Raw genomic sequence first — 15,041 nt, 5'->3', positions numbered from 1 at the left:
ACCCTCCTTAATTGGCTTTGAACTTAAATGCCTTAGTCTAGCTTTCACTTTTGTGCCACCATAAAGTTCAATGCTTAAGGAAACAGTAGCTCTCCCTCAAGACCCACCCATGGGGTTCTAAGGTCTGGCACTGGCACAATACAGCCTATTGGGTACCACACTTGGGCAATATATTTCCAGTCTATAGAGAGCATGCTTTGTCCCAGATGTTACTTTTATTAGTGTAAGTTATCCTTGTTTTATGATTATTAATAATTTGCAAATTATTACTAACAGCAGTACTAAAAATAGTTACATGTATTTAAAACTACACATATATAACTTAATTGTCCTACAAACCCTATGAGGAAAGTGGTATCACTATTTTATTTTTAAAAGTCAAGGCTCAGAGAGATAAGATACTTGTCCAAGATCACATAAGTAGTAAGTGGCTGGTGTGAATGACTTGGGGGTAATTAGTTATTCTTTGGTGACGCTGGTGTAGCAGTTTTTCTCTTAACCTAAAATAAGTGGGGTTTAACTAAATTAGTTGAGGATATGAAAGAAAACACTAAGATTAAGGAGACAAATTATCTATCTAAAACTCCTTTCTGCAGCAAGGACAAGTAACACTAATAGACATCACCTTTTACCGTCATTATTCTCTGGATTTCTGATAATCTAACCATAAACTCTTAGGTTAAATCTGTTATGGTTTTCAACATCACTACTGTAAATACTATGGAATTTTCTTTAACCTGACTAAAGCATACTTTTTAATATTACTTTTAGTTGTTAGAAAAAGGACTGTCCAGTATGCAGCAATCATTACTACAGATCATCTATAGTCTTTTGAGTCATATTGACCTCTCCGCTGCTCCAGTCAAGCAGTTTAATCTGGAGATCATAAAGATTATTGGCAAATATGTACAGGTGAGTGACCACAGACCTTTTGTATAGAAGTGTTCATCTTGAAATAATTTATAATCATAAAACGTCAGAAACACCTTAAATGTCTAAGATAGGGGAAATGGTTAGTTCATAAATCATGTTTTCAGGAATACTTACAACATGGAAAAATGTTGTCAACGTGAGTGACATAAAGCAGAATCTGAATGGTAGGATTGGCAAGATCCCTGGTTTTTATTTTAAATGGTTACATCTACAAGCGTACATTTCAGGAATCACTGAAGGAATGTACACAAACAGCAGCGGTCACCATCTCTGGGCAGTATGGTTATGACTGTACCTTTCTGTTTTTAACCAAATCCTACACAATGAACAAATATTACTTTTAGAAACAGAAGAACTCTTTGAAGATTCTGTTTTTTAGAGTTGCTTTCTGTGTCTGGTAAAAAGTGCCCGATATTTAGAAAGTAGAAAATCAGACTTGGTTTAAATGTAAATGATGACAAGTCAACTTGGTCTGTCCTGAAGTTCAGTGTTGAGCTATCCATAAGAAAGGCCTTGTATCTCAATAAAAGTTCTTTAAAAAAATTTTTTAAATAAAATAAAACATATGAGTATCTTTAGCAAAAAAAAAAAAATTAAATTAAATAAAAGAAAGAAAGGCCTTGATGAGCAGATCAGTATTGTGGATACAACTGACCAAACAGAGCAAACTCTTTGAGAGCCTTAACAGATTAATACTTTGTGTTTCTACTCCAGTTATATTTGCATTCACTGAAGCAAAATTTACAAATGGAAATACTCAGCTGCAATGAGTTTGTGTCCTAGTCCATATCTGAAAGTAGCAAAATTGTATTAAAATATTTTTCAATAGTTTTGTTAGGTAATCAAGGTTATTTTTTAGATTCCCTTGAAAATCAGTGATTACAAATATTTAAAAAAACATGATTTTCTTTGGTAACCCTGTGTATCTTCTCTATTTTTATCTCTTAACGAGTAAGGCTTCACCACATAGCAGTTATATATTTTTTCCTAAAGCACTTTTTTTTTTCCTTAAGGCTTAAAGAAGTTAACTCATCAAATATTTGCTGAATCACCTGCAGAAGCACATAGCACATTGAATTACGTAGATTTATGAAACGTAGATACAGTTCTTTTGTTCAGCACCACAAGCTTATATGCCCACTGGGCAAGCAAGTAACCATAAGAGGGCATAGATTTACGACTAAGTGAACTGCACATCCTTCATCTAAAAGAAAGAGCACAACTAAGCTTCCTATAATTGTTGCCATGTTGGAGTGCAGGTCCACTGTTGCGAGAACTTCTAATTTTTCTTTTCTATTTTATAAAGAAAAGCTCAAAATCTGAGTTTTTCTTTAAAAATCTCCTAATTTTAAAACATTGTCTCAAATTTCTTTTCAAATTTATTTTGAAATGTTGGGTGAACCGAGGTCCTATCTAGCTGATAGAGCATCCCAGTTAGTGACTTCTGCTTTATTCAGACATTAAACATTTTACATACTTGAACTCTTGATAATCTTTTACATTTAGAGCACAACTGCCAATATAATTTATGGAAACATCCCAGAAGAGGTTTAAGCATTTTACAATGCACAGCGCTCTTGATTATTTCCATAAGAAAAAAAATGATTTCTATTTAGTCTAACTTTGTTAAAAATAAACTGTTTTCTACGATGATGTGCTTAAAATGTCACAGTATCATGTGGACATTTTTATTACTATTAATATTTTGTGCTTTAGGTGTCTTCATATCAAGATGTTATTAGCTAAGTTAGATAACTCAGTTCTGCCAGAGATTTTTCACTTCCTTTTTTTAGTAGTATTTCCCCTCACTCAGAACTGCCAACTGTGAAATAATATGTATAATACAAGGTTGAGATTAAATTTTGGTACCACAAGTTAGAAAAAAAGTCATTTTTTTTATATGATTCTTTTCAATAAATGGTTAAAAAAAGTTCTGAATTTTTTTATTAAACTTTGATTCCTCTCCACATATACATCTTTCATGTAAATCATTCCTAAGTTATATTTGTAGGAATATACAAAACTACAAATCAGGAAAATAACTCAAAAACATAGCCACTATATATAGGGGAAAAAACTCACCCTATACAGCTCAGAAATCACTGAGAGCATCGTTTTAGCACAGCGCTTATGCTTAGTATATAGGAGTTGGGTCATCAAGAGAAATCTAAATTTTTTTTTAGTATTTTAACATTTTTATGTCTAAAAAGTATGCATTAAAAATTGGTTATCCCCAAGACTTAAAACATTTAAAGTTTCGAGTCCTAAAGCCATACACTTCATTCATCTAGAAGGTTCATATATGTATACAACCCCTTTGTTTACCCCTACTGCCAGTTTACTGTATTAGACTTTCTCAACTAATAGTATTTATAAAGCACTTATTGGGAAAAATGCAGAATATTCCGAGTTAGTAGCATTATTATGTGTACAATGTCTCGTAAGTTTAACAGTACAAATAATAGCTTATTTTCTTTCCTTTTGTAATTCAGACCCTCTGTTAGGGACCTCAAAGTAAAAATGAATAATTTGCAAGGAGTTTTTGTAGAAATAATATTTTCATTGTCTACAGTGTACAGTCAGTTTTTGTTCTTAAACATGTATTTGTTTGTTATTTTTTGAAACCAGAGTCCTTATTGGAAGGAAGCCCTTAACATCTTAAAACTGGTGGTGTCTCGCTCGGCAAGCCTTGTCGTGCCCAATGATGTCCCCAAGACCTACGGAGGAGATATCGGTTCTCCCGAAATATCCTTCACTAAAATTTTTAATAATGTCTCTAAGGAGTTGCCTGGGAAGACCTTAGATTTTCATTTTGATATATCTGAGGTAAGATGCTCGGAAGATTGATAAAGGTGCTCTATTAGAAATTTTCATTTATTCATTCTGTCATTCAGCAAGCACTGATCGAGCTCATACTCAGAGGCAGATGCTGTGACAGATGCCATGAAAATAGGGTGGGGGTGGGGAGAAGGCTGCTCTCAGGATGCCTACAGCCTCTTGGGGAGATAAGCAATAAATAAACATTGTGATAAATGCTTTGGCTGGAAGTAGGTTTGAAGTTCTGTAGAAATATATAGCATGTACATCTAACCTGATCTGAGCCGAATGTTGAGAGGTAAGTAGCCCTAGACAGGCATATATGGAAATCTGGGGAGGGGAGTGCAATCCAAGAAAAAGCTTGTGTGAATGAAGGCTTGTAAGTGTGAGAAAGTGCGGTACTCTGCAAACTTCCATCCAATTAGCATGGCATACCTTGAGCGCCGAGTACAGAGGATGGAGGTAAAGTGTGACGGCGAGGAGGCTGAAGGCAGAGGGAGCAGCAAGGTCACTGGGATCTTTTCTGGCGAGCCGGTTTTCTCTTGAAGCAGTGGGAGCTCTTAAAGGATTCTTAGCTGGAATAGGAACCACTAGGATTTGCATTTTAGGAAGATCACTCTGGCAACAAGATAGAAAACCGACCAGGGAGGAGGGGCTGGAAATCATTAAGGAATCCGTTAGAGTAATTTGGTAAAAGACTGTTGGACTGTGTCCCTAGGCAATTGCAAAGGAAACAAAGAGGGAAGGGATGGTTTTCAAAAGTCTGAGGAAGTAATTGATGGGGTTTGATGGGAAGGAGAGGAGGCAGGTGCTAAGTGAGGAAGAGACAAGGGCAATTGCTATGACAACTTGGTGAGTATTGGTACCTTTCAAAGGGAGTGGAAATACAGGGAGAACAGGTCTTAGCGGGGAAGGAGGGCATGATGAGCTCAGTCTTGGATTAATTGGCTCCGTAGAGACTAAAAAACATACCGACGGAAGTGCCGATTATCCAAAGAGATCTGAAGTTTTAGAGGAAAACTTGGGTGGAAGGAAAAAATTTAAGGGTTTTCAGCATCATATAGGTGTATGGTTGAAATCATGGAAAGAAAAACAAGGCTAAGATAAACTGAGATCTGAAAAGGCCAACATTTGAGGGCTAGATGGAGGCAGGGTCCTCCAGTCGGGGGAAACCTGAGCCCTGACTAGCTTACATCTTAGTACCGATACAAATCTCATGTGAGGATTTTTGACCCTTGATGAGAGCCTCAGTTTTTTTTTCCCTCCAGAACCTGAGCCCACTCTTGTTGGCTTTGCTGCCATTGAAATGGTCTTTCACAAGTCAAAGCAGGAATTTTTCAAGAGAGAAGTTTTGTTTTGTTTATTTGTTTATTTTATTTGTTTATTGGCTGCGTTGGGTCTTTGTTGCTACACATGGGCTTTCTCTAGTTGCAGTGAGCGGGGGCTACTCTTCATTGTGGTGGCTTCTCTTGTGGAGCACAGGCTTTAGGCACGTGGGCTTCAGTCGTTGCGGCACACGGCCTCAATAGTTGTGGCGCACGGGCTTAGGGGCTCCTCGGCATGTGGGATCTTCCCAGAGCAGGGCTCGAACCTGTGTCCCCTGCATTGTCAGGCAGATTCTTAACCACTGCACCACGTAGGAAATCCCAAAAGAGAAGTTATTGATCAAGTATTGGAGGGCAGTTGAGAGAGAGAACAAGCAAAGATCTACTCGCGTTTTAATTGATTGGGATTATATAGATTAAAAAAATTTTTTTTTTAAAAACAACAAAATTTTTTTTTTGCAGTTTAGTCTTGGTATTAGAATTTATCCAAAGCTTATTGGTTATTATTTAAGATAGGAAGTATGTTTACTGCCAATGTTTTAGTTAAAATCACCTGAGAATTTCTAACATGGAGTACGTCGGATAGGAATATGATAGAGAAACTGGGTTTTGCTGTTCTTCTGAGTCAGAAATTCATGGTGTAACAATTATTTTATTTAAAGCAGTGCTATGAATCCTGAGAACATTTGGTCTATATCAAGTACTTAATTTGTTTCATCAAAAATTCCTAAGTACCTGCTATGTGTAGGCACTAGAGATACACTAGAGGAACTGGGAGGAGTCACACTGAGTCCAGGGACTCCTGTATAGCAGGGGGAGAGAGGCACAGAAACAAATCACCGTCACCTGGTAAGTGTCCAAGTATAATTACCCAGAGGTGGTGGTGGTATCAGCACGGGCCTCCTCGGAAGTCTGTTGCCAACACGTAGGTCCGTGAAGCCATCACACGCCTGGGGAACAAGTTCAGCTTTACTGGAGTGTGACGTTCAGGAGGGAGTGGTGGAAGTTGAAGCTGGGGAGAAAAGCAGGACCCAGATCATCAGGGGACTTGTACGACGTACAGATGAGCTTAAAATTATATTCAAATGCAAATTTGAGACACTTCACAAAGCCAAGTAAATACACACGTGTGGGATCATCCAAAGTTTGGGATCATCATGGAATTTTCCTGAAATAAATTTTGGAAATGTTATATATCAGATTTGCAGTAAGCCATATATAGATAGTTCTCTTTGAAGTTATTACTTATCTTGAATATTTGCAAAAGCACTTTATTGACGCACACTTAACAACATGCATCAAAAAAACACCAAAATGCTAATAGACATTAAGTCTGAGTGGTGAGATGACAGGTGGTTTTTTTTGAATCATTTTTATATTTTCTGAGCTTTCAAAGAGGACATATTTTATAATCATGGGTGAAAGGTGAAGATGGTGGTTTTTAAAGAAAGCAGATCTGTATTTAAAGTAGGAATCAGTTCTCCAACAGTCTCCTCAGAGACTTGTTTCCAATAAAGTGAAATCTCATGATAAAAAAAAAAGATATCCTTACCTTTGATTTTTGTAGTATCTACCTTATGCTAAGTAATCTTTCTCGTTATGCTGTTTTTTTGGTTTATTTAAAAAATGTCATTATAGATACACTGTTAACCCACTTATGTTGAATTATTTGAGTCAAACACTGGCATTTTATTTCTCTGTAGACACCAATTATTGGAAATAAATACGGTGATCAGCACAGCGCAGCTGGAAGAAACGGGAAGCCGAAAGTGATCGCCGTGACAAGAAGCACTTCCTCAACTTCTTCTGGTTCTAATTCTAATGCCTTGGTGCCTGTTAGTTGGAAGAGGCCACAGTTATCACAGGTACATAAAAGTTCATAGACTAGAAGAATCCATTTTGTTGTACGTATGAGAACCTGAGAATTTATCTTCTTGTATCAGTAATCTTAACATTTGCATTTTCTTTCTCCTTAGCGAAGAACAAGAGAAAAGCTAATGAATGTGCTTTCTCTCTGTGGTCCAGAGTCTGGTCTTCCAAAGAATCCATCAGTGAGTAATCAAGAAAGCCCGTGTAAAGGTTTTAAAAATCATGTTAGTCCATGATGAAACGGAAACTATTGTGTCCCCTTGCTTGCCTTTTCTAACTTACCTTACGTACAGTATTGACTAAGAATGAAAAAAAAACTATTACTTGTTTTTGTGACACTTGGCTGCTATGCTAGTTAAGCATTCATCGAGTTAGACATTAGACCAAATTAAAGCTCTGAGCTCACTGACAGATGAGGCCTGCAGTGGCTCTTAGGGCACTGGTGTCCCTTATTCAGAGTGACGAAGCTGATGGTTGGCCTTTTTTGTTGTTGTTGTCTTGTTTTGTTTTTGGCTGGGGGTCAGGTTGTATTTTCTTCTAACGAGGATTTGGAAGTCGGTGACCAACAGACTAGCCTCATTTCTGCAACAGAGGACATAATTCAAGAGGAAGAAGTAGCTGTGGAAGATACCAGCAGTGAACAACAGTTTGGTGTTTTTAAGGATTTTGACTTTTTAGATGTTGAGTTGGAAGATGCAGAGGTAAGGATGTGGGCTTTCTTTTATAATATTTATAGAATAGTTACAACTGCATGAGAATGAAGGATTTAACCACAGGATCTTTCCTTGTTTAGGGCAGTGTAAAGTCAAAAGGTAAAAATCTAAACTGGGACCTAAATATGATTAGTACAGTTAGTAACAGAATAAGTCTGAAGTAAAAGGAACATCTAATTTTTCATCTTTATCTTTAAAAATATAGAGTAAAAATAGATTTCTTCAAAAGTTTTTTTTTTAATTGAGGGTGTGCTTAGACTTACATGTTTGCATGAGCTATACAAATTAATGTACAGTAGAATAGTAAAAATTACAGTTTATCAGACACAGGGAATTCCCTGGTGATCCAGTGGTTAGGATTCTGCACTTCCACTTCAGGGGGCACGGGTTTGATCCCTGGTCGGGGAACCAAGATCCTGAATGCCAAGTGGCGCAGCCAAAAAATATTAAATTAAAAAAATAAAATTAGTTATTTAAAAAACAATTATCAGACAATTTTAAAGAGGGTGGCTCTCAAACTAAATTGACAATTAAGGTGCCTTTGGCTCTCTAGAATGCTTTCCTATGGCTGAGATTCTATGACATTGATCACCATTTTCTTCTTTAGGGTGGAGCCAGCTCTCTCAAATGCCTCATTTCATTCAATATCAAGGACTTTCTCCTCGAAACTGACTCAGTTTAGAGAAAATTGATAGTTGTGTCAGTTTAGATGCTTCCTAAATGGAAAATCCAACTCAAAAAGTCGATGTACTTGCTCACAGAACTGAGCTAGCCCAGAGTTAGAGCTTATTTAGATAAGGCTCAGTGGGACTTGCGGCTGTTTCTCTGCAATTCTCTAGGCCCTGCCCTTCTCTGCAAGTCAGCTTCACCTCAGACGGTCTTGGTTCTGTCCACACACAGCCGTGTTAAGAGGAAGCGAGGGTCACTTCCAGAAATGCCTTCATGAAAGTAAAGACATTACTCTGAACAGTTTTAGCACACTTCTTGTCACATCTCATTGACCCACGTTGGGACATTTGCCAGTTGCTAAAACAATCATCGTGGCAAAGAGAATAGGATTGCCCATTGCGCTGGCTGTGTTAGGCTATTCAGGACGTATTCCTGTAACTGTTGTCGGTCACCTAAACAACAGTCTCCTAAACCTGAAAAATTTACATCAAATAGATCACAAAAATGTTCATTCTAAAACTGCTATAAATGTCTATCTTCAGGAGCCCCAAATGCCTTACCGTCAGGTATCCATACCATGGCGCTGATACAGCTCTGTCTGGAGACATTGAGGTCACTCATGACGTGTATGCATTCATCAGCCCTCTTGAAGGGATGTTTCCTTTGGCTCAAATAGGTGAAGTGGGGGAATAAAATGTAATGGCTTCTTCCACGTCACACCATTAGTTGATGATAGGAAGGCAGTTTAGGGAGGTCCTCCTGTGTGCTTCGGCCCCCCACAGATATGAGGGTATGACCGTGGTGCCTCAGAGACCAGCAGATGCCCTTACACTGGCTGAGGGCGGCACAGGCTCCTGTGTCACAGTTTGCCATTTACATATTCCCCAAGACACCGCTGGACAGGTGCACCGGAGCCCAAGGACAAGTATTACTCAGCATCTTATGGGGCAGTGGCTTTTAAGCTTTTTTTTTACAACTGTGGCCATTACTAATACATTTTATATCACATCCAAGTGTGTGTGTGTATAGACACACACGCCTTTAAAAGTTTCAGTAATATGCATCCTTACTCTGTGCTATGCACAGTGATATTTTCTATTCCTTTCATTTCAATTTTTTTCAAACAGAGCAGGTCACCACCCTCTAAAATTGATGTCACTCCCACAATTTGAAAAACATGTTGTAGGAAATAGGACAGACTTGCACAGTCAGGCAAGGAAGTGTGGTGGGTTCAAGAGACCCGCTGCCCTACCTCACGGGCGTGAGCCACTTCTGAATTCTTCTGTAGTTATTTGCTTTTTTCAGTTCAGAATTTAGAATCTCTAAAGGCAGGCTCTTGACATTTTTGTAATGGTCAGGTTCTTTCTTTTTGTTTGCCCTTTTTTTTTTTTTTTAACGAACACTGTAAATACTTTCAAGTTCATCCAGTACTCTAAAGTGTCCATAGTAATGATTATGACTTTTGAATAGAACCTTAGAAAGAATTAAAGATGCTTATTGTAGTTCTTTCATTCAAGTCACAGTAATTTGGGGAGGGTGGTGCTAATTTATGCCTTATAATTGGGCCAAATCAAATGATAGGGTTTTCTAAAACCTAAAGATAGTCTTGTTTCAAACATGGTAAAAAAAAATACTTTACTACGAAACAAACTTAAGCGCTAATGAAGCTTCTAAAATATCCCCCAACCTTGAACACCCCACAGTGTGTATTCATTCATTCACCAGATATATATGGAGGGCTGTTGCCATAGTCATGTGTTATGCTACATCATAATGTATGAAATGATATGTTCTAGGACAGTAGCTTTCAAACTCTTAACCTGCAGAGCCTTAGGGCTTCTAGGATACCTGAGAGATAGGGAAAGATCCGAGGGCTGATGGGCAGAGCTCCAGGCCACCTTTTTCAGCCAGAGCAGCTCTGGTTTTGTTCGTCAGTTTTGCACAGTTGACTTCCATCATAAATTTCATTTGAAATGAGTATTTGTCTGCTTTATTAAGAAAAAAAACCTGAAAACCTCTATTCTGGACAATCCCTCTTAAGTAAAGGAATACACAGAAGTCATATTTTGCTACCCAGCACTGTAATTTGTCATCAGGGCTTAAGAAAGAGTGTAAGAATTATATCCTTTACAAAAGGAAGATCGGCTTGGAATAACAGAAACATAACTTATGTAAATCCATAAGCGGGGCAAAATTGAAATTTGTCTTATTTCCTGTCGACCTTTTGAAGTTGGCAAAGGTTATGTTTTGATAACTCTGATCTTGAGTTTAAACTACTTTGTAGCAAAAAATGACCATTGGGTTTAGTCAGGACCATGCGGCAGTCTAAAATAGTTGTGAACTTGTATGTTGTCAACTGAATGTGGGTATTTTAAGTCAGTTTTGCATTGTATCCAGTATTAAATCTATGTAAATTTTGAAGATTTTCCTAAAGTTTGTGTTGCCAAAATGTATCATAGAAACGTTGTTTTCAGTGTCTGTCTTTGACTTTTTCACAGTATATTTTGCGTAAAAAAGTAATTTGAATCACGTGTTGGCTTCCTGCACAAAGCTTAATCCAGAGCTTGAATCAGTCTTTGGGTTTGAGAAATCACAGAGAGTTTTCCCCAAAAGTATAGTGTATATTTACATGTTTGTCTTCGTTCTTTCTAACTCTGTGTGTTTTCCTTTTTGCTAACCAGGAGCTGCAGGTAAGTTGCAGCCTGGTGTCGTGGATTGTTTGTTTGTTGTCGTCTGTGATGCATTTGTCTTCTTTGTGGTCTCATTTGTGTTTGTGTATGAGACTAGAAATGGCCTAGGTCGTACATTTAGGTGGTCCCCAGTAATACAAGACAGAGAGTCAAGAGAATTATTTAGTTAAAGCAAGTCATCGACCAAATATTTTGATCTCTTTAAATATTATAAATATTAAATGATGTTTTAAAAGTTTTAAGAAATTGAAGGGCTGATTGAAACTCTGCTTATGATGACGCATTAAGTATTTCTCATCTTGGTGTGTTTTCCTGGTGTATTACCTTTCCTATATTTATAAGCATGTATTTGAGGTCTTAGAAATGATGTCATGCTTTTCCAGGGTGAAAGTATGGACAATTTCAACTGGGGAGTCCGCAGGCGCTCACTAGACAGTATCGACAAAGGGGACACGCCATCCCTTCAGGAGTATCAGTGTTCCAGCAGCACCCCCAGCCTGAACCTGACAAACCAGGAGGATACGGATGAGTCCTCAGAAGAAGAAGCAGCGCTCACAGCAAGCCAGATACTCTCACGCACGCAGATGGTACAGTTACCTTTTCGTACAGTGACAGCTGGCCCCCTCTTTCTCTTAACTTCCAACTTAGTAATTACTGCTTCTCGATATTCTGATCTTCATTTCGGCGTGGGTAAAATGCACACACTGAGGTGAAAATACAAAATTGTAACAGCAGTGGAATGTTCCATTATTCATGACAGAACTAAACATTTGATACTGTGCACTCCTTTCATTTTCCATTGCTTCCTTCCTAGTAACAGTGAGCTGTGCTGGGCACTTTTAGAGGCCCTCGTCTTGAATGATACCTGTTTTGTTATCAGGGTGAACACCAGCACTGCTTAATTCTCCACCTGCCTTTCTTTCCTTATCCATGTGGAAAGATAGAGCACAACTTTGCTCACTTTGCAAGATCAAGTCAGTTACATGGAGATGGCAGATCCTTGGGGAGAGAGAGAGAGATGAGAAAATGAAGGCTGCAAGCGTCATCTGTCCGTTCAGACACGTGGAGTGGAGGGAGCACTGAACATGCAGTGGTAGACGGGCTGCCACTTGAAGGTGGCAGAACGAGGAGAGAGAAGGGGTTGGATTAGCCACTGAGGCTCATGTGATGAGGAGTCAGCTAGTGAAGACCGGGCGGCACCTGCAGTTACAGCGCTCTCACACGAGGGCCCCGGCGTGCCTCTAATTTGGCCCATTCGCATCACACTCGGTCTGCTGGTGACGTGCTGGCACTGCTGTTGAGTGGCCGGGCTGAGCTGGCCTTAGACAACGTGTATGGTTGTCATTGGCTTCCTGTCACCTCTCCTGTTTTGGCATCTCACCGTTACCCCAATATGTCTTTCCACTAACTCCCTATCACGTATTAGGTGGTATGGTAAGCTGGTGCTGATAAGAGTAGCAACAGTTATCACTCCCTGAGTATCTGAGATTCATCAGGCCCCAATCAAGGTATTTTACGTGGATGAGTCACTGTAACGCTCCCACGTGAGGTAAGTATGGTTACTGCAGTTCTGTAGATTAAGTGACTTGTCCCAGGACACACAGCTAGTAAGTGCATTTGAGCCAGGCGGTCTGCATGCCACCTAAGGGACAGTCTTCTCCCGGGACTGTGCATTTAAAGCTTGCTGGCAGGAGCGACTCACTGAATAAGGCCCAGGCCCTCCCTGGGGCCAGACCAGAGACTCAGAGGCCAGCATCCTCCCAGCAGCCTACTGTGTAATTGTGGTCTTACCTATACTCTCCTTTAAAACAGGACTCCCTAGTGCCTGCCTCCTGGGAGTTTCATGGAGAGGACAGTATAGTAAGTGCTAAGCAAAGGTTAGCTCCCATGAGAGCCTCAGGGCAGAACCATCTCTCCTTGTAAGGCCGACCCTCGTCATCCTGATAGCGAGATTAAAAAGGAACTTGAAGCTGCTTCCTCCTCACAGGGGGAAAAAAAACATGAGTTGTTGCCTTTATCTACTCTGAGTCATGAACTTGATGTTTCTTGTGTTAAATATTGACTGTTTATAATGTATAACCCTGCTTAAAAGAGGAAAAATTGTAATACTTTCCTTGTCCTAATTAATTACTACTAGTTTTCAGAGAACATAAACCCACGGATGCTGGCCTGCCATTACAACTGTATTGTCCTAATTCTTTTTGTCTCGGTGAGGTTTTGTGGTTATTGATTTTTGCTTAAATAAGTGAGTGGCCAGTTCAGACTGTGTGCCCGCCTTCCCAATCAACGCTGCTTCTTGGGAATCCACTGAGTGCTTGGCTGCAAAGCCCCAGGAAGGGGAAAGAGCCCCTCCCTCACGAATCCTTAGACCAACTGAAAACACAGGACGTTATCATAAACATAAGAATTTTAGATCAAGATTAACCTAGTCACGCACAGCTCTTCCACGTGGTAGTTTTTATTTCGTAAAATGTAACCCGTGTTAACAGACACGTCATTCCTGCTGATGGGTGAGCTGCTTACGTTAACGGCGCCAATTCTGGTATAGAATGAAATGAGGGGGGACGTCTTAGGAGCTGTGTATTTATAACTGTGGCCCCAGAATATCTTAAAACATAGACTGTTGCTTGTGGCCTTTGTGACCGTCACTGACTCATAAACGAATTCCGTATTTCACTGTCTCTCCTTTCAGTTAAACAATGATTCTGCTGCAGATGAAACCATGCCAGACCACCCTGACTTACTGCTTCAGTCTCAAGATTCCACGGGCAGCATCTCCACAGAAGAAGTGCTGCAAATCAGAGATGAGACCCCAAGTTTGGAAGCTTCTCTAGATAATGCTAACAGCCAGCTGCCTGAGGTGGGGCGACACGGGGGCTGGTGCATGGCCAATCTGGGCTCTTTTTAGCAATCCGTCATACCCCTTGCTTTTCTTCTGAACGAGTTTTCATCTGACATGCTAATTATTTGATTTGTTTCCCGTATTTCTAACCTGTTGGTTAAGTGATATGTAGTCTAAGTGACATAGCCGAATCTGATGATTGGAAAAACAAAAACAAAAACATTGATAGATTAAGGAAATGACCTACAGGTTAAAAATAACCCTGAGTGTTTTTAATGAGCATTTTGTGCTGCAGAATGTAATTAGGTTAATGTACAGGCGCTTCTCTGGGATGGGGAGCATCTTCCGTGGCGCTGTGCCTTCTCTGAAGGACCGCTTTTGTGTTTTCTTCTCTTTTTGCTTTGTATTTGGGTTTTTGTGATTGGTGCTGTAATTGGGATGAAAACCTCAGGCTAGCTGTGTTAGCAGTTGGTTAATATGAAACCTTTTAGAAAGACTTTGGAAGTACTAGTATTATGTTTTTTGGAAAGGCCTGTGAGAAGTAAGCCAGATTCCAAGCTAATGAATGACCAAAAATAAGTAAGTATTAGTTTTGGTTTTTTTTTTAAGATTATTATAGATATTTTTTAAACTATAATTGCTATAGCTCTGTCATATGTGCTATTGTGCCTTGGTATTAGGAAAATTTTTTTCAGTGTTATCCAAATTAATGTAGTTATTAGATCTAGACAAATCTAGTTATTAGATCTTATTATCTGAGTAGGTTGAAATCTCATGTTCTTATTACACTGACAGTGTACTGTAGATCTTTACAGTAAGCAGATGTATTTTGAAATGAAGGCATTTGGGGAGTTTTTAAAATGCTCATATTAGTGTGGCTGAAGTTTAGATAATTCAACAAATATTTATTGAGATTTACTGGATGCCGGGCATTCCATTAGGTGCTAGAAAGATGAATGAGACATGACCCTGTCCTCAGAGTGTCCACTGTCTACTAAGGGAGACAGGGAAGGTTTTAAAAAAAAAAAAAAAAGGCACTACATGCCAATATGAGAAACTCAGTAATAGACATGCTCAAAGCTTTGTGAAAACTCAAAGGACAACAGATCAGCTGTGCATTAGGGGTGATGAGGGCAAAGGATGGGCTTCGTGGCAGTTGAGACATGGCAGGCAGAGGGACATC

At 39.2% G+C, this 15,041-nt stretch overlaps 1 protein-coding gene across 10 annotated transcripts in view; it reads left to right on the top strand.

The window, feature by feature from the left end:
• Positions 1–15,041, top strand: part of FRYL (FRY like transcription coactivator) — a 242,165-nt gene that overhangs the window by 202,938 nt on the left and 24,186 nt on the right. For 8 of the 10 annotated variants that reach the window (XM_057725531.1, XM_057725528.1, XM_057725527.1 and 5 more), the window contains 7 exons: positions 772–912; positions 3,562–3,759; positions 6,779–6,940; positions 7,052–7,126; positions 7,469–7,645; positions 11,400–11,603; positions 13,709–13,876. In XM_057725531.1, coding sequence (XP_057581514.1) covers positions 772–912; positions 3,562–3,759; positions 6,779–6,940; positions 7,052–7,126; positions 7,469–7,645; positions 11,400–11,603; positions 13,709–13,876 — 1,125 coding nt within the window. Of the gene's footprint in view, positions 1–771; positions 913–3,561; positions 3,760–6,778; positions 6,941–7,051; positions 7,127–7,468; positions 7,646–11,399; positions 11,604–13,708; positions 14,438–15,041 lie in introns of all 10 variants that reach the window. The other 2 variants (XR_009052491.1, XM_057725530.1) reach the window with 2 other exon arrangements.

The sequence above is a fragment of the Hippopotamus amphibius genome, chromosome 3, assembly GCF_030028045.1.
Source record: "Hippopotamus amphibius kiboko isolate mHipAmp2 chromosome 3, mHipAmp2.hap2, whole genome shotgun sequence".
Lineage (NCBI taxonomy): Eukaryota > Metazoa > Chordata > Mammalia > Artiodactyla > Hippopotamidae > Hippopotamus > Hippopotamus amphibius.
This window is presented reverse-complemented; position numbering and strand designations above follow the sequence as displayed.